The 27,468-nt window shown below is 40.1% G+C and overlaps 2 protein-coding genes across 2 annotated transcripts in view; one reads left to right on the top strand and one right to left on the bottom strand.

Annotated features, from left to right (window-relative positions):
* Positions 1-1,370: 1,370 nt before the first annotated feature.
* Positions 1,371-2,852, bottom strand: LOC106172477 (cytochrome P450 2U1-like). Its single transcript, XM_013553211.2, has 2 exons — positions 1,724-2,852; positions 1,371-1,564 (listed from the first exon to the last, which is right to left on the bottom strand). The coding sequence occupies exons 1-2, from the start codon at positions 2,724-2,726 to the stop codon at positions 1,371-1,373; spliced, it is 1,197 nt and encodes a 398-aa protein (XP_013408665.2). The 5' UTR covers positions 2,727-2,852.
* A 12,510-nt stretch (positions 2,853-15,362) lies between these two features.
* Positions 15,363-27,468, top strand: part of LOC106172498 (limbic system-associated membrane protein) — a 31,658-nt gene continuing 19,552 nt past the window's right edge. Inside the window, exons 1-2 of the mRNA XM_086997656.1 lie at positions 15,363-15,523; positions 19,356-20,592. Of these exons, the coding sequence (XP_086853782.1) occupies positions 20,397-20,592 (196 nt within the window). The 5' untranslated portion in view covers positions 15,363-15,523; positions 19,356-20,396. The remainder of the gene's footprint in view (positions 15,524-19,355; positions 20,593-27,468) is intronic.

Below are 27,468 nucleotides of genomic sequence, written 5' to 3' on the forward strand. Positions count from 1 at the left end.
CGAGCAGTCACGGAGATATGACGTCATGCATGACCCCGTTAAGCAAGTCTTCTTGTTGTTTTAAACCCGCGTTATACCCTAGGTTCATTTCTTCGGTTTGAGGTCTAAAATAATTGCCATTGATTATAAGGGTATCCCAAAGTAACGAACACAAATAATTTATTTATTTATTTATTTATTTATTTATTTATTTATTTATTTATTCCCACCTCAAGGATTAAACACACAAGACATAAAATCACACACATTAAAAAATTAAAATGCTCAAGTTAAAAGTCATAAACAGATATTAATATTTACAGATAAACGCAGTGGCAGATTTAGAGGGAGGTGATGGGGGTCCTGCCCCCCCCCCCCCCCCCCCCCCCCCTCTATCGATTTCGGAAAATCCAATGGCCCCTTTTGAAATTAGAATTTTGACTAGCTGAATCATAGTTCTAAACCGTACCAAATGGCATCGTGCGCCCTCTAAAATACCACATTTTCGCGAGGCCCTTCAGAGGGCCCCGAAACCGATGCCAAGTGTGTATGTGTTGGGGGGGGGGGATGCTTCGCATCGGCAAACAGGCCTCATAAACGGATTAGGCGTTTCCTAGCACCAGCCTCAGATTCCCGAGCGCAAACGCAAATATTAACGAGCCGCACCTCAGATTCACAAGCACAACGTAAAGTCAACGACCTCAAACTTAGCGCTGCCAAGCACTAGCCGTTGATCCGCTTATCTACCCGTTCGGTATGTTCCGTATGAGCCGAAGGTTGTCGAGAACGCATTGCTGCTGTATTAATACGCGGTATGGATAGTGCAATATACTAATGCAGTACTTTGGAATGTTTTGAGAATTTTTATATAATCTACGTTTATTTTGCTTAAGTTAAAATATTGATAGATGGCAACAGATATTTCAGAGTCGGTGTAAATAGTCGATGAATCTTTTTTTTACGTGCGTCTTATTTATCATTTGCGTAGCGCCATTATTTAGAGGCGGGAAAAGAGACAGAAAGGGGAGATAATGTAATCGTTTGCGCCCAGAAATCTCTGAAAGTTCCACCGTTATGTCTCTTGTATCTTCCGCCATATTGAAAATAGTCCTGAGTTGATAAAAAGAACCCGTATATAAGCAGCCAGGGCCCCGGATGGAAGCTGGACAAATTGATAGTGCTTGGCAACGCTAAGTTTGTGCTCGTTGACTTTACGTTGTGCTTGTGAATCTGAGGTGCGGCTCGTTAATATTGGCGTTTGCGCTCGGGAATCTGAGGCTCGTGCTCGGCAACGGTAATTATCGTTTATGAGGCCTGGCAAACCCCCCTTCAAATAATCCTGGGTCCGCCCCTGTAAACGACAGCAAATCTTGACCGATAAGCCGGAGTTATTAAGTCTTCTTGCCCCTACTAACCACGCAGAGCTGGTGCGCAGGAGGGGTTAACGTTGATGCGAGGGTGCCTTCTTCAAAAACAGGAGCTGAAGCGCCATTTGGGAGACGAAATGTAAACTTCTGCATCAAAAAGGTAAAGAAAAGGAAGAGCTCCATTCTAGCAAGGGGTGCTCCTACGCAAGACCGTTTACCTGTAAAGATATATGTTAAGTCCATTCGCTATAAAAAAAATGAGAGTTGTTTATGGTAAAATAATGGTGGGATGTCATAAGTTGATTTTTCTTTGGTGCCATATTTTGGCATTAATAGTTACAATATCCAATCATATTTTAAAATTGTCTGCAACTCACCCAGAGAAAATGGAGTGAACACATCGTGTCGTATGGTTCTTCCTCTCTCGTTCAGATGGCGCTGCGGGTCAAACTTCTCGGGATTAGGCCAACATACGGGGTCCGTCATGACAGACCACAGGTTCACAAGTACCATGGTATCTTTAGGGATGGTGTAGCCACGAAATTCCACGTCTTTAGTGGTAGAATGTGGAACCGCCAATGGAGTAACACAATTCAGACGCTGTATTTCCATGATGGTTGCCTCTGTGTACGGCAGTGTACCTTTGTCTGTGATGTTTGGATTTCGGTCTCCTAAATTGGAGTCAATTTCTTCTTGAACTTTTGCCTGGATTTCAGGGTACATTGCCATATACAGACAACCCCATCGTAACGTTGTTGTAACAGTCTCAAAACCAGCCACAATCAGGTCGATAGCGACAGAAATAATTTGGTTTTCGGAAAATATGGTGTCCAAATTGTCGTTTCTTTCTTGTCCAATCGCTTGTGTAGGATGATATAACTCTGTTTCATTGTTATTTATTCTCACTGGTCCTTTCTCATTTGTCTTTTGGCCTCTGTACTTCAAAACGTCAGTTTTGTACGAATCGGCAAAAGATTTTATGTGATTGGAATCTTCGTGATGATTACTTACCTGTCCTTTGAGCCATGCAATTACTTGTAGGACCAAGCGAGTGGAAACTTCATCGAATTGCTTAAGACGCGGCAATGGCAGCTTTTCCAGAAAGGGAACAAAGTTCACTATGCTCAACTTTGCGTTGAGCTCAAACATTTTGTGCACTGTATCCAGAATACCCTCATACTGAGAGTCATTATGTTCAAGATGAAATCCGAAAACTATCCCGAGTGTGATATTGGCCACGGAATCGCGTAGAATTGGATAGATATCGGTTGCCTTGCCGCCCATGTTGGTTAAATCTTTCATCAAAATTTCCAACTGTGGTTTGAAAATGGCGGATTCCAGATTTTTCCGACCGACCCCGATTATTCGAAAAAGCCGCATGGTGTAGTGGCGCCTTTCCTCAAGTAGTCTGTCGTAGTTTTCCACCAAAATACCTAAAAGATATACATCCTTCGTTAACACAGCTGATAAATAATCTTTTTTTTTGGAACTAGTTTACTGTAGCTATTGCCTTACTACATTCATTACAAGTACCGTTTTAACAAGGGACAAATACAAGTAAAAAGGGTCATATGACTAATTGTTGGAAGGTCTTCTCAATAAAAACATGTTGTTCTGTAAAAACATATAAAAGATGATTAATTGACGTAACATTTAAAATCCAGTTACAAAATTCCAGGCGCACTTCGGTGGCTTGTAGGAAGACATATTCCTTTCTGTGTGGTCTTTGGTCACTGGTCACTCGAGGATAAAGGTTTATCTTGACATCACGCTACACGGTAATAATAATAATGATACACTATGATGATAGTGATGCTTTAGGAAAATAATAACTCGGCTGTTATGGGAGCGGGCAGTGGAGGGGTTCATGTTTAAAGTGTCTCTGTATGATTTCGGAGATTATCGCACGTTAAAGGATAATGGACAGTTTTCGAATTTTAGAGAAACAGCTCTTACTCTGTACACTCGATATATGATATAACCGATTTCCACCATATAAACATAAGAATAGCAAGTAGAAAAAGGTGTGTTTTAAAACACCTCACTTCAAAATGCAAAACTAAAGCAACAGGTCTAAGTCACATGGTCAGGTGACGTCAAAATAGCTAATGCCATCTAACAGGGGAAAGAATCAGCACGTGAAGCTTTATCAAAATGGAACATTTTAATTCTTTTATTAGCACGACGAAGCTGTATGTAATTACCTTATACAAGACCACAGCGGAGGGATGAAGTCAATCCCATACAAATTTGTTATAAGGACTAGTCCATTTGCTATATTGTTTACACAGAACGGTGCTATTTGTGGTCTGCGTTTCTTAAAGTTGTCATTTTAACTGTTGTTCAATGTATTATTTTTAGTTTTTGTTTCGGTTTTTGTAAAGCTTTCATTCATGAAAACCCAGTGCTTATGCTTCAACGATGTTAAATATTTTTATGCATTTCACCCGAAACCCAATATTTCTATTATTGTTATTATATTTTATATAAATTTATATTAATGTAAACGCGCCTGAATAACTTAATAAAAGGCAGCCCACCTTTATAATTCACCCCCCTGTGGTGCGGCGTCCTAAATGTAAACATGTCTGGACGTCCGGCAAAGTCCGCCCCGTGCTTGACCAGCGCTTCCCTGATAACGCCAAAGCCGTTCAAGACAACAACGGGGACCGTCCCGAAACGAACGCTGTATACATCGCCGTAGGTTTTCGCCCACCTGGTTAGTACAAGGTGAGCATTTCTCCCAAGATATGGTAAGCAGCCCAATATCGGCAACCCCCAGGGGCCAGGGGGAAGGTTCTTCCTATGTTTTCGTCGGTAAGTTTGGAAAATCATGAAAATGACCATCGATACTAAGGTAAAGACAAGGAAAGTCCGAAGCGAGGTATAAAATACCAGTTCTTCCCAAAAGGTCTGAAGCGCGCCCATGATATTTTTCCAGTGATACAGTATTGTTATAGGAATGGTATGCTGCTTTCACACTGGTTTTATACACGGACACTGACCAGTAAATCGCAAATCACGACCTTATTTTCCTTTTAAATTCACTTGTAAAATGTACTCGTATATATCAACTACTGCCAACGCACCGCCTACTTTTACGTCACTCAGCTCGTAAACAGCGAATCATAACAGGTTTTTTAACTGACGCATATATTTAGTACGTTTGGAAAGCCATTTACAGTATATACATTGTCCATTTACAGTATTTACCTGTTTCGGATGACCTGCTGAAGTTTTATAGTTACACAAATTACCATGTTTGTTGAACGTCCTGGCTTATGTGCATGACCAAGTAGAATCCTAGCAACTTGTTGACGAAATCACAGGCAAATTTATGTTAAATATCACGTCCCCGTTTTGGAGTGTAAAGAAACACGTTGGAAAATCGTCTCCCCTCAAAGATAATGCGGAAAAACATTGTTATGAGTTAATGCCGACGCGTCAAAAATACACGAGGGCGCATTTATTAATTTGCACCGCCCAAAAAAGGTGCCATTTGGTAAAGTTGTTAAAAACTGCTATTTCTTACGGACAACAAGTACATCCAAATAATAAATATAACGAAACAATCATTTAAATTTATTTTTGCATTTAAAAAAGCAGTTTTGAAGTGATAGTCATTTTTAAATTGCGAATAGTGAGAGCCAGGCATTAAAAAGAACTCAGTGTCAAAAGTACCATCCCAAGTAAAAGTTCAAAATAATTTGCTAACGGGCGGTCACCCGATTTGACATCGGTCGAAATATCATTAAGTGCCGTACTTTTCACTAGATAGATGACCTTGATGTTGTTGCCATTTTAAATCTACTGGATGACTAAAAACATTCACCCATACAGGAGTAAAAGTTCAAAACCAGTTTGAGGACGTTCATACAGTGTAACCGGTGCCCTGACACACAGAGTGCCTTGAAGCGTCACTTGATGTATTTACCATATCATCGTCAACATATTATTTGGGTTGTGGTTGCTAAGAAAAATAACAATAATACCTTTAATAAATGGTTGAGGGTAGGATAATACATTTGCAAGTACTTTATATTCACATATATCTTACTTACATCAAAGGTACTTCAGAAACAAAATTTCAGAAATATCATATTTATATGCTCCCTTACCGAAAGAGTGTTACCCTGCTTTATTTATGTACATGTATGCTGTTAGAAGTGTACCCATTGATTTGGTTTTACTATTACGTGACATCTAGGCAGTCGATCATAGTGTAAATTTGAGGTATGGGTAGCAGAACATTGACCTACCTAGCTTGACTATTGAAATATCCCATCGCTAATGCTATTTTTAATGTGCAGTTTCTATGTAAGGGGGGGGGGGCATTTTTCACTATGCAGTTGGCATAAGATGGAATTTTGACCCACCGAATTGTCAGAAGGTTGGTTTGTACAATAAGAACCAATTAAGGGTTAGACAGAATATCCTAACCAAACAGACACGTGGGCAAGTTTGTGTAGGTTAGGAAGGCGATCAATCTACCTGAAATTTAAAAGAGGGTCATGGCTGCTACAGGCCCTTAGCCAAGGGGGGTTAGAAAGAACGGCCCCTTTGGCTGGGAAAAGGTCCACCCTGGGTAAACTTTGATCTAGGCACATGAAGTTTTTATGGGAAAAGGTCCACTTTTTCAGAAAAAGAACCCCCCTTTTGAAATTGCTGGCTACGGGCCTGTGCAGCTATATAACCTCGCGGTCAGGGAGTAATAACATCTAGACTCACATCAGTCTGATGAAGGTCTATGTCCAGGTTGGCCGTAAGTTAACGGAATGAAAACATTTTCAACATTCTGTCTGTTGAGACCTGTCTCACCTATCGCATTCAACGCCATCTTTTGATTTGATGGAACATTTTTAGACAGAAAATCATTTGCGAGAAAACACTCGTTCTTGTTTATTGATAAAAGTATTTTTTTTGAAATATCAAAAAGTACATTCATGTACATGTATAATGACTCACGTATGATATCATAAAACATTCGCTTTATCTTTTGTGCCGTAAGATAAAGAATCACGCAGTTAAGGCTTTGCTGATTAAGACATACGTTAACCACTAACGTTGACAAATTGTATCATATTCATTGAGACTAGTCTGGCAAGACTAGACTAGACTAGACTTATCTGTTGTCATCAAATATATGATCGAGGAAGTAATACCCCTACAGTTGAAAAGGACGTTTATTTAAATGGAGAATTGCCAAATGAAAGTCGTTTGATATTAAGACAGGGTAACACACGGTGTAGTTCTTCTTAACATACAACTATAGGTAATTTGTTTGGTTAAGGGAAAAATGTGAAAAAGATGTGATTGGCGTACGTTAACATAATCATTGACGTAAGGAAAATTCGTTAACTGATATATTTTGTGCTAGGATCCCACAAACGCTCTCCTTAAAAGAATTAAAGCCGTTTAACTGGATGTTTTGCACAGATGATTCCTCATTTTGAATCGAAAAAAAAAAAGAGCCTATGTATGTGATTAGTTTTTAGTGGACGCCTGTCTCGATCTATATGCGTTCGGGCTTAATTTTGGATCTCTTGTTCGACAGTTCTGGAGACATGGTTATACATGACAGAAAAAAAAATGAGAGAATTTGGCTTCTATTTCTAGACGCTTTTTTCTATGTATAGGGATACATTATGTTACTTACATATTGAAAAATACTTAATTATTATGAAGTTAAGTATTCGAAAAACAGATCGTAGTTTTTGAATAGGACGTAAAATATGTATTGGTGCCATTTCGAAACCCTGGATAATCTGCTTAGCCTAAAAGCTCATTCCCATTGCAACTCTCGGTCTACACAGATCGATCTAACTCCGCGGGTCTCCGGCTGGATGCAAGCGGATTAACAGAAAAACGCGCTTCCTCCTGTTCCCAATGTTTTCTACTCAACACCAGGAGGAGGCGTGTTAAACTGATTGCATTCAGCGAGAGTCCCTGCTGAGTTGGCTCGATCTACGTAGACCGATAGTTTCATTGGGAATGAACCCTTACAGGCCCAAGTACCTGCAAATCCCGCCCTTGACTTACACAGAATGGTCCCACTTAACAGGTTAAGGAGGTCAATATCGATTTCTGTCGCATTTTTTCTTTTCTCCACGTGTCAGAGTTAACAAAAGCGTTTAACTGGATACTGTGATCGGATTTGTAAAGGGTCCTATTACTCGTGCCTTTTTGACAAGCGCTCGCGTCAGGGTGGCATAGCTGATGAGCAGAGCCAAGGGTGAATTCACACGTATAGCTCCTGAGACGGGTTTCAAAGAAAATGACCCCAAAGTTTTTTCTTATATTTAAGACACCCCCTCCCAAAAAAGATCATTATGTTAATTGTAATAAAAACGATTAATAAATAACAATAAATGAGGTAAAATTAAGTCAATCCACTGCAGGGATATTAGATACAAACATGACGTCAGTTTAACAGAAAGAAATTAAGTCAAAGCTTATACTGAAGACCAAAAGTTGAATTTTATGGAAAACTACCACCTTATCCCGAGTTAAAATAGTCTTTTCATTAAGAAAACTGTTGGTATAAAGATCATTTGTGAAACCGTATACTCCGGGACAATTGTCCTAAGGCATACAGACAGACAGAGGTGAGTGGTTTCAGTGCGGGTCCACTTGCCCCCTCCCCAACACACACACACACACACACACACACACACACACACACACACGAATAACTTAGGCTTCGTTCACATGGAATGTCTATTTTCTAAAAATCTATTTTCTATTCGCGCTATCTTATGATCACGGTCTGTGCCCTGAATATTCCGCCGCGTAATTACTGGCAGCGCGAGCCAGTTACTTATAGTAACTTATAGTAACTGGCTCGCGCTGCCAGTAATTACGCCGCGGGATATTCAGGGCACAGACCGTGATCATCCGAGATACCGCGAATAGAAAATAGAATTTAGAAAATAGACATTGCATGTGAATGAAGCCTAAGTATCCAACCAACCAGCCCTGCCTCTAGGTAACTATACGCACTCAGAACGACTCTCTTTACCTGAAAAACAATCTACCTTGTATAGTCTGAATACGCAATGTTACCAAAGGTTCGTAGTGCTGTCCACTGCATGTTGTCAGCAATAACGAGGTCTGGGGGAAGAAATACTATTCATCTTATCCAGTGCTATTTTATTTGATTTTATTATTAAAGCTGGGCGAAGATAGAGCAGTCCTCCACGGCTGAGTTGTAAATGCGCCTTTTGGTATTCCCGTTCATATGTATTTAGTCTGATACCTTGATGACGCATGTAGGTAATGGACGAAGCGAGGTGATGCATTTCACTGCAGCAGCAACAACGTTCATCGCTCACATATTCGAACTTTTTCTATTTGTAAAATGTTAATGTAAAAGAATTTGTTGAGAAAGGGGGTCATTTCTTATCTTATTAGGCTACGTTTTTCCTTATTTTTCGATACCTGTGTGTTGGGAGAGAGGGAGGGCGTGATAAGCTTATGACTTCTTTCATAAAAAAATGTAAAGAGATCTTACCCCCGTCTGTCTGTATATATGTATATTAAAACATCTGTCTTAGATATATTTCTATATACTCTCTTATTTTTTTACTACGGTTTCAATGACGGAGAAAGTAACCATGTCTCTAAGTCGTAGGACTCACTTTCTTCTTGCTCTTCTAATATTAGATCATATTACGCAAGCCGACTTCAATATAAAGCGCTGCAGGTTCTGTTAGATTCGGACCATTTTCTTTTTTCATTCTTTTTCTCCCTTTTCCTTTTGTTTATTTATCACATGCCCGAAGCCAGGGGGTTCGGGGGGGGGGGGCGTTCGAAAGAACTGCCCATTTTGCTGGGAAAAGGTCCGCTTTGGGTAAATTTTGATCTAGGTACATGAAGTTTTTATGGTAAAAGGTCTATATCTGCCTTTTCACATACACATCTTTTTTCATTAGTTGGTAAATTAGAGTTTTTTGTCGACCTTACACTTGTTCATTTTTTCTTTCCTTTTTGGGGTGTTTTTCAGATTCAGGATGTCCTCGTACGTGCCCGGAGCCCGACCTTAAAGAATGTGAAGCATCTGGTGCGCACTGGAAGGACAAGGTGAATGGAAACAGTTGCCTTCGATTTCCCGAAAAATGGCTAATATGTGTAATATTTTAATGACTGGCTTCGCTGTTGAACAACATCAATAAAACATACTTTAAAAATTTTACCAAAGAGGAAATATTTGGTGATTTTCTTAAGTAGAATTCAAGAGTTTTTTTCTTTTGAGACGATTACAAATGAGTTATTCAGTGCAAGAAGAAGAAGAAGAAGAAATAGAACATGGCTGAATGAATAATACATTTAAGTTGTTTAAAGTTTTTTTTTTTTTTTTTTTTTTTTTTTGCAATGGATAATGTAAAAAATAAAAATGATGTGCTGGGCACATTAAAAGTCAATAAAAAACGGCTAATTATCAACTCATGGATTTCCATGCCCAATATCCGGGATGGTTTTTCTACAAACAAAATAACCAATTACTCTTTTTCCTTTTTGCTGCGTTTTGTCGGTGGCGATGTTTTTTTTTAGTACGGTCAATCAAGCCAGACGTAAACAAAGAAAAAATCTAAAATCTGAACACATAATTTTGCATTCTTTTTGTCCTTGTAGCATTATAATAAATAACACGTGGCGATCAGGGAAAACCCCCCTTGAAGTTTCAGAATTCACGATTTGTTTTAGTGCCGTTTTACGGAAAAGGATATGATTGATTCCACATGCTGGGGATTGGTACAGTTCCGATCAATAAAGTTGGATCCACATAGTTTAAAACACGGGTTTCGGGAGCATTTTCTGTGTTTCCATAATTTCTTGCGCTGCTGTAGAAACTTCCAATCTGTACTCGCCTGTAATAAACACAATTGAAATATATTGACCTAATTTTCTCTTCTTGTTATCAAACATATGGGATTCCTTGAATGCGAATGAAACTGTTTTATTAACTTCCCACCACCAGACACGTGTATAAACATGAAATATGAAGGAATAAAACGGAGTATAAAACATAGATGACTTAAACAATTCAAAGCAAAGAAATTCACAATATGGTATTTCGACAAATTTTGATAGTTTTCTCAAGATTGTGTACTCAGATGTTATTACCATTTTCTATTAATGTGATATTTTATTCCATCTGGAACACATGTTAGAATATACATAGAACAAGAGATTTTCCCCTGTGATTCACTTGTTCAGATTTGGACCGGTTTGAAGGCCATGATAATGTGAAGAGAGAGAGAGAAAGCCATGAGAGAGAGAGAGAGAGAGAGAGAGAAGAGAGAGAGAGAGAAAGCGAGAGAGAGAGAGAGAGAGAGAGAGAGGATAACGATGGGTGAAAAATGGGAAACAGAGCACTTATCAAAGGTAGCACATTTTCCACAGGAAGCAAGGTAATATCTTTAATAAAGATTTATCAATGCTAAAAGTCTTTCCGAAGGCAACCTGGGATGAAACCTTTAAGTACCCTTGCATCAAAGTTTCTCAGCGTCTAATAAATCTCTGCAATGAAGATGCATCGTGTATTATATTGCCAATGTTGCATTTTGTTAATGAATGTATGTTCGCAGACCATTCGACCCTTCGCGTTCAAGGGAAAATAAGATTAAAAAACCTTACACCTTTTGAGGAAGCTCCACCGCCGGTATTGAAGAAACAAGTACGGGGAGGGGGGGGGCGGAGGGGGGGGGAGCGGGGAGGGAGGGGGATCTCTCACCCAAAGACTTGTTTCTAGTGGAGGTGGAACGACCTAGCTTAAGTCCCCTTTACATTGGACGGCGTCCTTTCTGGGTCCCGGAGCTCGGATCCGTTTGAGAGTAAAAAGATACTTTACGCGCCGACAATGTGGCCGATCACTGAGCATTCATTCCTGCAACCAAAGAGCTGCTTGTTCCTCCTTTCTACGATCACAATGATGCCAGTTTCATGGACGCACATATGTCGCAGACCTGACGCCGTCCAATGTAAAGGGGGTTTTACAACTCACTATATCCACAGATTATTTTGTGCCTATTTCACAAATAAAAATAAAGAACTGTCCGAAAGTTTGTGATAGCTTTTAGACCACATTTTAGTCTTCTGTTACCCAATTAAAACTAGTGGTGTTTCAATAAGCTGAACTAAATAGTGCACCTGTTTTATAACAAGGAAAATATTGCTACTGTTTAAGGTAATTGTTTTCAAGACTAGACTTGAGACTTCCAATAAAATAATCATTCATAAAAATTATTCAGTTTGTGATTTAATATTTATCTATCTATAAAATGCAAGCTTTCAAATATTTGGAAAAATATGATACATTTGTTAGCATGACATCAGAGCCTCATGCTACATCGCGTGACTGTATTTTCACAATGCTTTCTGACTTCATCATTTTTTTAATCAAGTTTACCCGAACGGTTCTAAATCTGTGTCGAAGTAACTGGTAAGACAATAAGGTTTTTATCTTTAAAAGAAACTCAACACCAGGCAGTGTAATCTGCCAAGTAAGACCAGTGGCCAGTGTAATCTATGTGATAAAAAGCCTTTTTGCACCATTTATTTCGAGGTTGATCCATGTGACTGCGTGTGAACGAGCCTTTTACCGCAGCTCCTATGTTTGAACCGAAAATGTCATTTTTGCCCCGGAGCTGTCATATTTGACCACGGTCATCCCCGGCCACTAAAGGACAGTAATGACCCTCACAGCTGATGACCCTCGAGACCAGACCGGTAATTTATTTTGTCACATTTTTTTAACTTGGAGATAATGATCTAAAAAGACTGAAATAGAAATAAAATGCTCATTTCAACATATAATTTATCACGAACGTGATGCTAAAGGACAGAAATAGACATAAAATGCATCATTTTGACATCGGATTATCATCTTCCGCATAGTAAATTGTCACAGGGTCTACGATGTTGATGCATTTTTTACATTCCAAAAATAATAAAAGCAATTTTCTACAGGGGGGATGTATATACATTTCTTTGGCGTGATATATATTTGCCGATATACATGTATATTTTCATTTGGAAAAACTGAACAAAATGAGAAAAAAATGGAAAAGCAGACTACATGAATGAAACGCAATTTTGAACGGGAAATAAATTTTGGGTCATTTGGTTTGAAATAATTGGCAAGACAGTTTCACAGAAGAAATGACCTAAATAAAAATGAAGTAAATTGAAGTTGAACAACTGTCTTTGCAGAAATCGGTGGCTGTTTGCAGCACACAGTTTATAGAAAATTATATAACCTCCCCCCCCCCCCCACAAACACATCTGTAGCATTTATGGCCTACTACATGTAGTATGTTCACACACACACCTATCCCTTGTATTCCCCGCCGTTACCTGCCATTTGTCACCCGAACATGAAAGAATTAGGTTAACTCTTGCTAACATTCACATTTCTATCTATAACTACAAAAGGTGGTGTGCCTAATATTTATTATGATCTTTATTCTATATTTATGGGACTTATTTATTTGTCATCATATTTATTTATTTATTTATTTATTGTAAAAGAGTAAGGAATAACAGGGGTTTCATTAAAGGGTTTTTAATTGTACCGTTTAGTCCCGCAAATGCCAAGGACACACACACACACACACACACACACACACACACGTGCACTCGATCTATCAGATGCATGCGCGCACGTATTCAAACACACATCTAAATACACAACATCATCAACATCAACAACAACAGAAACTAATAGTTAAATGAAAAATGTGTGAGGAAATCTTTTGTTTTCAAGAAACATCTGTTATTTCCCACCCTCCGCGTCACAGCTCGTAAATTTCAGCGTTTGTCATAAAAACACAATGTTAAGTCCACGAAACCCGGTTAAACTCTCTTTAAACTCTCCCCTCAGTGACACTTCACTAAACTTGACAACCGACCGACACTAACGCAGCAGGGGCCGAGTAAGAAAACTCTTCAATAATACAGCTATGTCCATATTTCTTCTGTGGGCTATTTTACACGTCACGTTCCCCGCCGTACGAATAGGTGCCTCACGTGCCACCCATTCTTGGCATACCACGCGAAGCTCGAGCTGCGCCGGTCGCGCGTGCTACGTCACGCTATTGTCTTGCGGTTGCATTATTTATTCCAAAAGGCAGTTTATTACGGAACCCAATAGAGTTGATTGATTTGTTGGTGATGTATAAACACGGTAATATTTTCATGTGAAACTGATGGGCAGACACGCGGTTTTAACATAAAAATTGGGAAAAGGATGGCTTAAGCCGATTTATTTACTTAATTATACTTATAATTGTAGGAAAAATGTGGAGCAGAAAATTATATAGAAAAAAAGACTTCCTGGAAATTAAACTACTTGGTTACATAAATTGCGAATATATAACTATGGATTCTCTAATTTCTTGTCAACTTCTTGTCATTTTTAGTCATTTATGAAGTTTTCATTCAATTCATTAACAAACATACAAAAATATATGAGGCTTGTAAGGGGAAATTACTTTAAACATATATTTCCCACTGTGATATAATTATACATTTGATGACATTATCCAGAGAGAGTAGGACACGATCTTTCCATGTTTTCCTCCACGCCCATGTTGAATGTAGATCAGTGTAGATACCCAAGTTTTCCTTCTTATCTGGGCACTTGAAATGCCACCACTTGATGAATAAATCCGCCTGTTGTTTGTCTTGTTTTTCTTCATAAAACAAGGGTGAACTGCGTGTTAGGAAACATTAGAAATAATGTAATGGTTGTTCAACAATTTTGGCCCAGTGTAAGTAACTGGTAGAACAAGAGGAAGTGAAAAATGAGGAGATATAAATAGTTTTTTTTCATGTCAGGGTTAAGTGTAAGCGTTTCATTCAGATATTTGTTGTCTTTTCTTGCGTTCATGTCTTTACAATGGCGTATGCACGTGCTCACGACTACATGCGCTCGCACTCGCATGGCGGAATCATAGACGTCGTGCAGCGTCACTTATTACAGCTAAGATGTATTGGACCAACGTGGACATATTTCTGAAGTGCAGACCCCCCACTTTTGCACTCGGTCATTTCGCATAACGTCATCATGAAAAATGGAGATATTTCACGCCACACTATAAACATGTATATAAAGAGACTTTAACAAGTTCCTCTACTTTAAATAACGTTCAACAATTTCAATATTTAGGAAGAGCGAAATATCCAATAGAACTTTTAAGTATAACAGCAACTATCGGTTTCAGTTTTGGTGTATTTTGTTAAGAGGAGGAAGGGAAAAGTTAATTAAGAAGACCTTTCAAGTCGCAAAAATAATACGACAGGGGAGCGTGTAACCTGTTAAGTTCTACACGTAGGTGAGGTGAAGGTATGACGTATTACTTATTAGAATCTTGTTGTCTTTCTTTCTTTTTTTATGATGTATTTCAGTGATTAAACTGTTCAGTTCTGCGATATGTGCGTTTCTTTCCATATTTTGAAGTTAAGTAAGAGAAAGGCCGCATTCAGAACATTGTACTACAGTGTACCTAGTCCGAGGGTCAAATTTGACGACCCACTAAAAAGCTTGCCGTCTAATCCGCTAATAGACACTGAATAGATATCCCGTAAGGAAGTATTCAAGTGGGCAGGCCATATTTGACTCTCGGACTAGTTAGTGGATTGTTCTAAATGCGGCCTAAGAAGCGGTCGAATATCTCGAGTATGGCAGATACTGCGGATAGACAATCATGGAAAAAAGAATATCAGATAAGCAGACTGGGATGCAATTTCATTATATGGCAAAGGCGCCTTTCCCTTAAAAGTGCTAGGTTATATATCCTGAACAGGCGAAATACCTCTTTTTTCGTAATAGAACCAGACGGTCATCAGATCGTCGGGTCAAAGGTCGTGCCAGAGCCCGCGCGACGAACCTCGTAGTGACAAGTATCAAGTGACGTATCACCACAGACAAGAAAATTGCTGCAGGTAAATCGTCACGAAATAAGACGATCATTTTAAAAAAAGAAACGCCCCCGCAAGACAGCAAGCGACAGACTTAAGCGGGAAGGGATACTTTTATTTCAGTTTACGAGAGATTATCGGCAGCGACAGGTCCTTGAAGACATTTCTACATCTTGCAGCGAAAGAGGCATTTTTGAAAGGACACTTGTACTTCAGAGATGTTTTAAATCTGAGCGGCTCCTTCGACGAAACCTAAGGTAAGGTCGCTCGTTTTTTCTTAAAGTCGCTGTAAAAACTTTGCTGGCGTATGGTTATCCATTTAGCGAAAATTGGCAAGAATGTTTTCGGACAGCAGCTTTAAAATCGTGTCCGGTTTAGTCGCTTCACTGATGTGTTTTGCTAAGAGTCAGAGAGGGAAGTTATAGAAATGAAGTATTTCGATTTAAAAATCTAATGCAGAGTTGTTTTACCCGATCTCTTACACGGTGCTCTCATACAGAACGGGGTTACATTTATCATTTATTATCATGTAACATTAATATACGAATATGATATTATCTTTTCATCGCAACACGAATTAGTTGTATAGTACAAGTTTGGAAAAAAAGTTGTATTTAAAGGATGTCATCCATTGTTACGACATCCGCAGACTGTGCAATCTATGCCTGGTGTTTATGGAACCTTTTCAAACCTGAATCGATCTCCATTCCCATTATGTGATCTGGTGCCCGGAATAATCATTTACAATTATCACCGCTACAATGATCAAGTACTTGATTCTTTCCCTATCATACTTCTATATTACTAGATATATTGTCAAAGGATTTTGATGTTTAAATATTTGAAAATCTATAGAAAGTAGACGGGGACCATTTTCTGCAATATGTAAAGCACAAGAAATGGAATACCGCTTTGTGTTTTTTTTTTTTTTTTTTGGGGGGGGGGGGGGGGAGGAGGAAGGTGTGAACGTGACAGGAGTTCCTAGGCAAATCGGAGGGAGGGGAGCATGCGGTCCACCTTGTTCCAATCTTCCGCCGCTGACTGTAATTCTTTCTTGAAATCTGAGCACAAGAGGTATCTATGTTAAAGGAAAACATTCGGAATAGTTTTTACAGAATAGTTTTTGCAATCCTGAAATAGAAATTTAAGGACTTGCGTACTCTCGCTCTGCGTTTACACTACGTTGAAAAACAAGAGCGCCTCTGGATTTTAAACAGCAATAAATCGATTATAGATGCTCGTGAATCGTGAAATGCAATCAGTAGCCACCACTTTTTCTTGTATCAACTGGAGTATGCTGCCTAACCCATTATGGCTATCTAAAATACTTAAGTTTTGCAAAATAGGTAAGTAAAAGAAAAAAGAATTGATAAATAACTGTCAAAATTTGGCCGATGAATAGATATAAAAAGGGAAAACCAATAACACACGTCTTATTTGAAAATTAAATCTTGTCGATACATAGCTGTGAAACAGCGTTCCAGGCACGTGGGGTTGTGTACAATACAGTTCTCAGAATATGGAGATAATCCCTGAAAACAAGTCGGATCGAGTTCGAAATGAATCGCAAAATGCAAACTCTGTATTTTAATATTCAGGAGTGTGATATTCAGGAATCGCTTTATTTTCGAGTGTAAATGCGACGAAAAAAACACAAGGGTTCAAATTCTGCCATCTCCCCAGAAAACCCCGCCGACATTACTGTGAGGAGCAATAGGTGACGAAGATCAAAGGAGCCGCTTCGCGCCGACGCCACATTCTTTAATGCTCAGATAGGACATATTTTTCTCATATTGTTCATATTTTATTATTAAGACCCATAAAATGAGATAAGATCTGGTATCTAAGAATTATGTTATCAATTTCGTGACAACCGATATCCTTTCTGATTTTACCGTACACGCAGCGACGCTGGGGCGATATCAGAGTAACCTTATCTGTTATCGTTAATCCGGGAGTTAAGCTACCCCAGTGAATTAAGATGAAAGAGTCTCACCACAGGAGATAGACCCGTGTGTTAATAAGAAAAAAATGCCATCCCCGTAAGATTTTTTTCTTCACTGCGCTCTCGTAAAGTTGATGGCCAACAACACCGGTGCCTTTGTATTTTTCCACCTTTCCCTCTAAGCGCCGTTCATACCGACCGACTTAAGGAATGGAACTCGCTTGCCCTTCGCCAGCGTGAAGCGAACACAACGGACCCGTTCACTCGAACCGTATTTTGGACCGATTTTGTTTTCCTCTTCTTCCGTTTTGATTTCACACCCGTGTAAATATGCATGCGACTGGAAGCCTGAGAAATACATCCACGCGGGCTTTGCAATTAGGCGAAATTTGATTGCTTTACCATTTGCTACATGCATGACATAAAAATATTACAAATTAAAAGGAAAGTCCAATTCCATCTTTGGTACATGGCATTTTTCCGCTCTTCCCGTGTAATCGACCTCTTCCAACCAATGAATCAAAAGTTTTTTGCTAGTGTTCCAAGAAATATTACGTATCACACTCATATACATTTTTCTAACGGATACATCAAATGAATTCTCTGGACGTCAGTGGTGTTAAATCATGCATATAACACTGTTTTTTTATGTTCGTTAACTATACAACGAGTCCGTGTTTTAGGTCTCTTTACAGCCTCGGGCTTGATATAGAGTTATTATAGGAACCGTGTGAGGAGGGAGTATAGGAGGGGGGAGGGTTAGACCCTTCCTCGATTTCTTCGATCACGTCAGTCATAAGCGATAGAGGCAAAGGAGGGGGGTGGTTAGGCGATACAGTTTGCTCTCAGTCGTTGCATTCAGAATGGTAAGCACCCACCACTTGAAATAATCTGCTTCCTAGACGCCAGAATGAAACAAGAGCTCAACACAACAGCGATCAGAGTGAATGGATCCAAAGAGGAAGTATTTTGACGAAATAAAAAAAGGCCCAGAAAAATGTGACCCCGGCCAGGACATAGTTTAGCGGGGCGCAATGGGAAGCTCATTCTGAAGAACGACAAGAGCTTCACATATCTGAGGCTTCAGCAAGGGGGATGTTCTCCTTACGCACGCGCGGTCTGGAGGTCTGTATGTGTGTGCGTGTGCGTGTGTGCGTGCGCGTGTGTGTGTACATGTGTGTGTGGGGGTGGGGGGTGGGTGTCCGTGTGTGCGTATGTGAGGGAGGGGGGGACAAGGGAGCCTCAGATCACTTGTTTGTGGGATAATAATTACATCAAATATTCACTGGCATATTAACAATTCATATTTAGGGTGGGTAGGAGAGGGGGAGTTGAGGGGGGAGGGGCAGGAGGGGCAGGAGGGGGCACAGGTGAGAGCTCTGGGGGTGGGAGACCCTTAAGGGTCGAATACGAACTATTATTTACACTATTGGCAGAATGCTGAGGTGATTTTTTTAGCGTTATGACAAAACGAAATCAGTTCACACTACTTGCAAAACGCGTTCTCAGGTTCTTTCTCAATTAGGATCAAAACCAAAAATAAGACATGAGGTGATCTTTCTCCGTTCGATCTGCCACTGATAATGAGATAGCTTGGCGATTTTCAGGATTGCTAGTTTGGCGGAATTTGCTCCCCTGACCTTGTAATGGCTGTCAGGCTGCAGGTGCGCAGACCCATGTTTTTATAATTTATCGTTGTTTACTCTCATCTTTGTCATCCAGTACTCACCTAGTCAAGATTTATTTTGTTTGCTAAATTGTTTTTGATAATCACGAATGGTAGCTCGAACGGGTCAGACAAAACAGCCTTTGTGGCAAGTGATTTTTGCAAGCAAAGAAAAACACACTCGAGGAATTCGATACTGGCATGTGTCTTTACCATGCGGGTAAATGAGGGCTTCATCAATTGTAGAAAAATCCTCTCATAATCATCTTACTTATGTAAGAATTTCTTTCTCCCTTTCTTGTTTATTTGTTATTTGAAATCCTACTTCTTAAAATTTGACATCCCGCGTTTTGCCCTCGCGTTAAGATAAACTTCCTTTGTCCCAACAAAGAAATAAATAATAATTGAAATATGTATCATATAAAATGAGTGTATTTAATCATTTTCGTCTTATACGTCAACGGCGTTCTTGTTTCAGAATAACGACGTCGACCAAAGAGGTAAGTGAATCGTCGATCCCAACCGAGGTGGGCTCTCAAAGAGGGGGGAACGCCACGAGACAGTAACAACATTCCTTAGTCAATGAACTAGTAGTAGACGTGGTATGCGTAGTGAAAGAAGTTCACGTATTGGGCGCCGAGCTTAGTATAAAAGCAATCCGAAAACCGTACTCCCGCTAGAACAGTTTAAGAATACCTTACGAGAGCATCCGAAAACGCTCGAAGACAAAAGCGGCCTAATAAGTCCCACTGTATTTGAGACTTTTATTTGAGACACGAAGATCATAGCAAATAGACGTGAGCTCACTGGAAGCGACTTCTTGCAAAGTAACGGATACACAGCTTTTTCACATCCAGAGTTTTACTGTACGAAATAACAAGTGTATCATCGGTGGATGAATCCATTGCAAGTCAGTGCAAATATACATAGTGACGAAAAACAGGATATTTCACTTTCTTCTTAGGAGAGTCCGCATCATTTTCCTACCAAGAACAAGGCTATTCTTGGGTGAGGGATACTGAGAAAACTGCCCCACCCCCATCCACGTTCTCAGCGACTAAAAGACAGGGGGGATTTCCTTGTGTTTCCCTGGCACCTCCTACGCGGCGGATCACGTCTCTATTCCCAACATCCCCGGGGCACAGACACGACTACAAACATTTACAAACCAAGAACGGATATTTATACTCCTCCAAGGCAGAGACAGCACCGAATACCTACCTAGCGTGACAGCGTCCCCCACACACTTGGCGACACTTGACAGTTTCGCAGAAAGACTTCTCTTACCGCGTGTACTACGTTCAAATTTCAGCTACTCGACCACCGGGGACCGCTAGGAACGCGCATTCCCGTTTTAGTAGTGTGACCAAGACACATCGCTGACAAAAAAAGTGACACTTCACCGGTGACAGCCTTAACTTTGTTTTCTATTCCCGGCCGGCTACCAGCTGTTGGGAACACAAGTGTATCATTGTGTTGATTCTTACGGCACAAGAGCAGTAATAACTGTGACCTCGAAATGTCTCAGAAACAATACTTTGTACGCGTGGTGTTGATATTGGTTGTGACTGTAATTGTTGTTAACGGCAAGAATGTGAACACGTATTTCAAGGGGCTGTCGGCGCTGTATCAGGACCCGAAGCGAAATGTTCTGATCGTGAAACCGTGGACGCAGGCAGACCTTCTCAAAGAGATGCAGCCCTGGGATTCTGAATGTGAGTAGGAAAGCTCGCTCTCTCTCTCTCTCTCTCTCTCTCTCTCTCTCTCTCTCTGTTTTATGCTGGTGCAGGTAGCTTTTTTACTATCTTGCGCTGAATAAGTTCTCTCTCTCTGTGTTTGTGCGTCTTTGTGTGCATTCCTGACTACATGATGTGAAATAAGTGCGTGTGCGTTTGTGAGCGCGTGTGAGCATGTGCGCGTCAGAACGCATGATCATGTGCGCAGTCATGACGCACGCAAGACGATAAGTGTGCGGGTTTTAAACAGGTGCACGTACGGTTTTTTTTTCTGATCGCGGTTTACGATTGAATTTTTATAAACTCTTCAACCTGTCACCGACCTTTATGTACTTTGTCTTCAACTCGTTGCCGAATCACAACACGTAAGTACACACTATGTTACGAAATTCGCTCTATATCTTGATTATGTCAAAATACCCACCTGACAGCCTTAGAAGCACGAGAGGTTTATCTAATGCTAAGGTGACTTTTTAATCAAGGCTTACAGGTATTGATAATGTCAGGTTTTCTTTCATTTCTGTATTTATCTTTTCTTATTTGAGTAACATACTTTAGATAAACGCTAACAGATAATTGCAAGTGTTTGTCGACTGTACATCAACGTGGGGAGCGTTTTTTACACTGGTGAACACATGATCGCTAATGAACCAGACAATTCAGCTTTTTCTTTCATCAGTGAATACTCTTGATCTTGTATACGCATCAAATGAAGCATGGCGTATAGCAACTCGCTACCAGAAGCTAGCAGGGTGGTGACGTCATAGCTTGAGCAAAAAGTCCTCGTGGACGGTACAGAAATGTGGACAGCAGAGACCAAAGATATATCAGTCAATATATAGTGAAAATATTATCTGTGACCCTGACAGAGGGTAGCGTATATGATATCAGTAGTCTACACACGTACAGAGTATTAATATTTGTTTTGTACAACGCGTATTACTACGTTTTGACAAGAGGCAGCGGCGGATGAAGAATGAGAGCTGCAATTTAAGAAAATGTCGAAAATGGCAGTCATAATTCCGTGATTGTAAAGAAATATTTAGCAAGTGAGCTGAGGTCTCAGGGAGTCGACATTTTTGTACCACACTACTACACTATAGTAAGTGATATAAACTAGTCAAAAGGCACTGGATGCAGAGACAAACTGTGCCGAATCACAAGGTTTTCTTTTTGTACTCACTATATCAGACGCTAACCTTCCTTCGCCTCTCATTAGGGTAAAAAACGTAAAAATGTTGCGTCTGTTAACCTTGAGATGAGTTGTCCGGGTCTGGTGTCGAACGCGTGCCCTTACACAGTGTGCGTTTTTTTATGACTTAGAGCGCCAAATTTGGGAAATAAGTTGGAAATTCCTTTATCTCTGCCTCGAGCGTTCGTGTCAGTGCAATCAGGCGAAGATTGACCAATTGAGTTCTATTAGTCGTCGATATAATCTTCTTTTTTTTGTCGTCGTCGTCTTCTTCTTCTTCTTCTGACTTTTTGCAAATTAGTTTTCCCAACACGGTTCTAATAGAATCTTACGTTGTTTGTTGTGTATCCCACCAATCCCGAAACTACAGGTAAGCTAAGCTGGAAGTTTTCCTTTAATCCCAGTTTTCATATTTTATTTCAATTTTATTTTGATGTTTTGTACCTGTCAATAGCAGCCAGAATAATCAAAACAAGTTGACGCACCCCTTTCACTCACCCCCCCCCCCCAAACCCGCCAGCTTGGATCAGCCGATGCAGAACGGATATTGTTTCCTCATATCGAGTTTTCATTTCAAACCTTCCTTGACAGCATTTTCCAAATCAGTTTGACGTTATTTCATCCTTTTATGCTGACTTATCGTTTCACTCGGCGAGTTATCAGATCATCGTCTTTGTGTCAGCTGTATTGGGTTGCAGATTAATAGTTACTTTGGTTAGAGGGAAGAATCGCGTAAAAATACGTAATTCCGTCTTGCCTCGAAAGAATGATGCACCTTTGTGAGCAAATTTAAGATAGTCGACCGTGCGTTGCATTCACCTGTCCTCTAATTTCACAATTTGACAGCCGAAGAACATTAGGACGATATTGGAATGCCGGGCGACAAAATGCACCCATCTAACCATTAAATAGTCTAATTTAACTCTGACATTTGTCATCATCGCTGCGGCACTGTTGTCTCGCGCAGACGATGGCTATCAGACGACATTTTAGCTTTGTAAATATCGACAGCGCCTGTTTTGGAAGGTCGTACTTAATGTTGCGCTTCGATGTTCACAAATTGAGGAAACATATCGACTTTTAACCCATTTTGACCAAACTGTGGTTTGACACGTAGTGACACTGGCTGACACTAGCCTCTTGGTCAGTAATAGCTTTCATTTGTTCTGGTATTGACACACCCACTGAAAGTCAAACCAGACGGAATTTTCTCAATGCATAGCCACTATCTCTCTCTCTCTCTCTCTCTCTCTCTCTCTCTCTCTCTCACACACACACACACACACACACACACACACACTTTAGATTCATCCTTTTCTATTCGTTCCTTCATAAAGTCTTCCTCCCCCTCCTCTTTCTTCTTCTTCTTCTTCTTCTTTCTCTATATTCTCCCTCCTCTATGCTTTATGACCCAATAATATAACCTCATAATTTGTGGTAAACTGACATAACATCTGACATATATCGCCTCTCTCTTCACTGGGGGCATGCTCAACAATTTCCTCTTATCTGTTGTACCGCCAGGACTTAACAATACTCATCCTGTCTGTTGAAACTTTCTGGCTGTACTGTGTCATTATTGTTTTTTACTGCTCTCTGTGGGCTATAATATATCTATATACAGTGTGGTTTTATGCCGTGATTCCGTGCATTCCATTCTAAATACCAATGTCTTCCCGTTACATATAATGGCGAAAAAGTCGGTCCAGGTAATGGTGGGATAGAAAGGTTGTGTGTGTGTGTGTGTGTGTGTGTGGGGGGGGGGGGGGGGGGGGCATAGGTCTATTTCTGAAGGGCTCGTTACCAATTAACCTATCGTTCTACGTACTTGTAGATCGATCCAACTCCGCGTGGACTCACGCTGAATGCAATCAGATTGAATTAAAGCAATGCGGCTTAATCCCTTCCCCCTTAAACTGATGGAATTTCGGCTCTGAGGTTTAATTGCTAGGCCCCTGCAGGGACGGCGCGTGTGGAGGCCGGGAGACCATCAAGGAATTAGGCAGCATTGCTTTTTAGAGGGGTCGGCCATATTAAGTCCGCGGATCAGTTAGTCTGTTCTGAATGCGACCTGAGCAGGCAATTTTATGGCTGGATGTTGATCCAATCTTTCTTTTGTTATATCATTTTATGACTCCTTGTGACATCTAGTTTTATGGACGATAGTCCATTATTTCACCGTAAACATGAATAAAGATTCGAATCATGTAATGAAACACTGGTAGTTGTCCCCATTAATAAATAACAAAGTATTAATTGCATTTTGCCTTAAGCTGCAGACTTGACATCAATATATACTTATATGCATTTGTATGTATTGTAACCAGAATCCCATGCACCTTCTACCAGATAAATTATGTGCACTTTTCTCCATAAGATATGTACCATGGATTAGACAGAGACATTATCTGTGAATATCTGGTGAAAATTCAATCTGCGGCCTTGGTAGAGAGTACCAGAATTCACCGTTTACCATAGTGATGATATCTGTTCGAACCTTTATCGAAGAAGGAACCGGATCGGCTCGTGGCGAGTAAAGAAAGCAACTCTGTGCAAAAGCATCATTTTTTTGTTAACTTTTCACGAAAAAAAAGAAAGAATGAAAGAAAGAAACGCATCACTAAGGCCGTTTTCTTTTTCTTGGTCACGTGTAAGGGGTAAAAGCTAATGCAGCCGGGCCACAAGCCGGGATTGGAAGATTAACAAAAAAGTTACAATAAACGAAATAAAGATAAAGGTAAATGAGCTGCGACCCATGGAGCGCGATGTCAGCTCTTGTTTTCTTGTACATCCTTCTCTGAGCACGTCTTAGATGGTATTACATTTGTCTTTTCACGGGCTGTAGCAATCACAACAGTCGCTTCAGTTTTGAACAGGCAGTGAATCTTTCTTTTTAAACGCCATTGTTGCTCGGTCGTTCATGACTAAATGCAATTTATGCAATCTACTCAATTTTGAATACGAGCTTTTAACCGACTGAAATGCGACTGTCCGACGTCAGTTGTCGCAACAGTATGTCATCTTGACCTTATTGTCGGAATATATGCTCTTATTTCGTGTTTACGACGCGATTTTAATACTGAAATGTTTCACTCATGTTCGGGAGAGTGGTTTTAATCAAATTTATCGTTTCGATGTGTGACGGAGCATTTGGATTTTGTTTGTGGTCTTTCTCTCTCTCTCTTTCTCTCTCTCTGCGTGTGATCACTATTAAAACGAACTCGTTTTCTTTGAAATCTATCACGTAAAATGCAGACTGTCGTTAGTTCAATTTCGTCTGCGCCAAGTACAAATGTTGAACACGGGCTCATGTCTACTTAAACATACAGTCCTGTCTTTTAAATTAGACGTTTAAGGGAGATGGCATAGAACGCTCTGATTCCTCTGCAAGTAAGTTAATTAGTCAAAGTGACGGTTTTAGACGTAAGTGGCAGTAGGGCCAAAAAGGTTGCGAAATCTACAGCTCATTTCGTCAATTTTTAAAAATCTTATAGTTTTCTTTGCCTTTTTGTTCCTTTTCTGAACAATTACAGTTCCATGGGGTCCCTTAACGTTGGTTAGGAAACAAGCAATTCCTTGTCCTTGTTAGGTGCCTGATGCAAGTTATAATATGGTCTTTACGCAAATTCAAACACGCATCAAATGTGACCTAAGTTCCTCAAGATGATCTGCTTGAGGTCATTCGGTATTCAAATCTTGAAAATATTTTTTCAAGGTAGTTCAAGTCTAGGCGAATTGGTCAGTGAATAAGACGAAAAACCACAAGTTATTTATTCAAAAAATATCCCGTCGTCCTTTAAGCGCTGCGTCGTCTGCGTCTCTCAAAGGGACCCTGCTTCTGCACAGAAACAGGACCATATGCAGATGAGGGGGGGGAGGGAGGCTGGGTTTCAGCAGGAAAAAGATCCGCTCTGAATCAAAATTTGAACTAGGTTCTGTGTTATTTCTCAAACGGCTTTTATTGCTGTTTCCCAACGATAATTCTAGTACAGGTAGATAAGTTTTATGAAAAATCTTGACGCACTGGTCAACGAAGAAAGTGTCTGGGTCTAGCGTTCATGTTGCCCAGCTCCGCTAACCGATTTTTTTTCTTTGAGATTGGACTCCCCCCCTCTCTCCCCTTCCAAAAATTATCTTTCCAATCGGCATGTGATGGCTCCCCTACATTCTGTCCAGCTTCAAAAGGACCATGTTACTGACCGATGTTAGCCACAATAAGCTGTTACCGAATGAAATGCGATGAATCTCGTGGAAAATTGAGATGGAGAAGGAAAAAAAGAGAAGATGCTGAACTCGAAACTCCACATCTTGCTTGTTTGCTGGTCCTTTTCTTGTTTGTTGGGGTATTCGATGATTTGGTGACATATTTGGGTTATTCTCTTAGAGGCTGGAAGACAAAGAGGGCATTTTATCGAAAGAAATCTGACGAAATGTATTGGAAAACTGAGAATGATAGACCGGACAAAAAGCACGCTGATGCGATTTCACTGCTAACCAACAGATATGTTAACAAACAAGAAATGACCAAACAAACAAGCAAACTTGTGTAGTTTCAAATTCATGACGTGTGTTAACTCAGAGGCAGGGGACGGGCACGTTTGTTTAGTGGACATTTCATCGTGGTTATTTGACACTTTGTCCAATTGTCGAACCCTTGATGCCACTTTGTAGTGATGTTTTGCTGTCCCTACTGTCATTGTGTTTGGATGCCTATATGTCTACCCTCTTCACTTCCCTCTCTCGCTCCCTCCATCCATCCATCTCTCTCTCTCTCTCTCTCTCTCTCCCCCCATCTCTCTCTCTCTCTCTCTCTCTCTCTCTCTCCATCCATCCCCCCTCCCTCCATCTCTCTCTCTCTCTCTTTTTGTTGCTAACAAAAACATTGATACATAAACGAACAGGTGACCTCGTTCACATAAGATGTACCCTTGTGCCCTCCCCTAGATACGGAGCTTAAACAATTGGCGCACGGAACCCTGGGGCATATTAAATTTACTGTTTAATAATCTAAAAAAGCCAGTCTTAAAGTCAATCATTACAGTCAGAATTGACAACACAGCTGGCGTACAACACGAAAACAAACGGAAAGAAAATATTTGGCAATTAATAGGATAAATGTTATTTCAAGGAGGTGGTTGTGTATGAAAGTATAAAAATACTTGTGTAACAAGATAAGGTTATCATAAAGCTTTCTTGGTTTGCGAACTTGACGATAAAAAGATGTGGTAACAAGTAGAGAATCTGTCTTCAATCGAATAAAAACACTGACCAAAGCCTCAGTAGTACTCGTTCAAAGATTTACTGCACATTAACAACCGATGTGCACTTAACCATATCAGTGATAATTAGAAACAAAGCAGTGAAGAAGATGGTATTAATAAAAAAAAAAGACCGCGCAGAAACAAACGTATTAAATGCTTTGGATATCCATGATTTTTCTCGTGTTTAAGATTCTTGGTCCGCAACCATTGGTGAACCACCTGGGAGATATGATGTGCTTTTAATTTGATTTCTCTACCCTCCGGTGAGGGTTTGTCAACAAGCTACAGGAGTGGGCGTGTCTTGAATGGGCAGAAGTAATGAATTGTGAACCCCGTATCAACTGGTGCAGGTTGGGCAAAAAATTGAAATGACTACCAGGTGCAGGCGTGCAAAATGTGTGC

This window comes from Lingula anatina, chromosome 10 (assembly GCF_051362555.1).
Source record: "Lingula anatina isolate TDL-2025a chromosome 10, LinAna3.0, whole genome shotgun sequence".
Taxonomy (NCBI): domain Eukaryota; kingdom Metazoa; phylum Brachiopoda; class Lingulata; order Lingulida; family Lingulidae; genus Lingula; species Lingula anatina.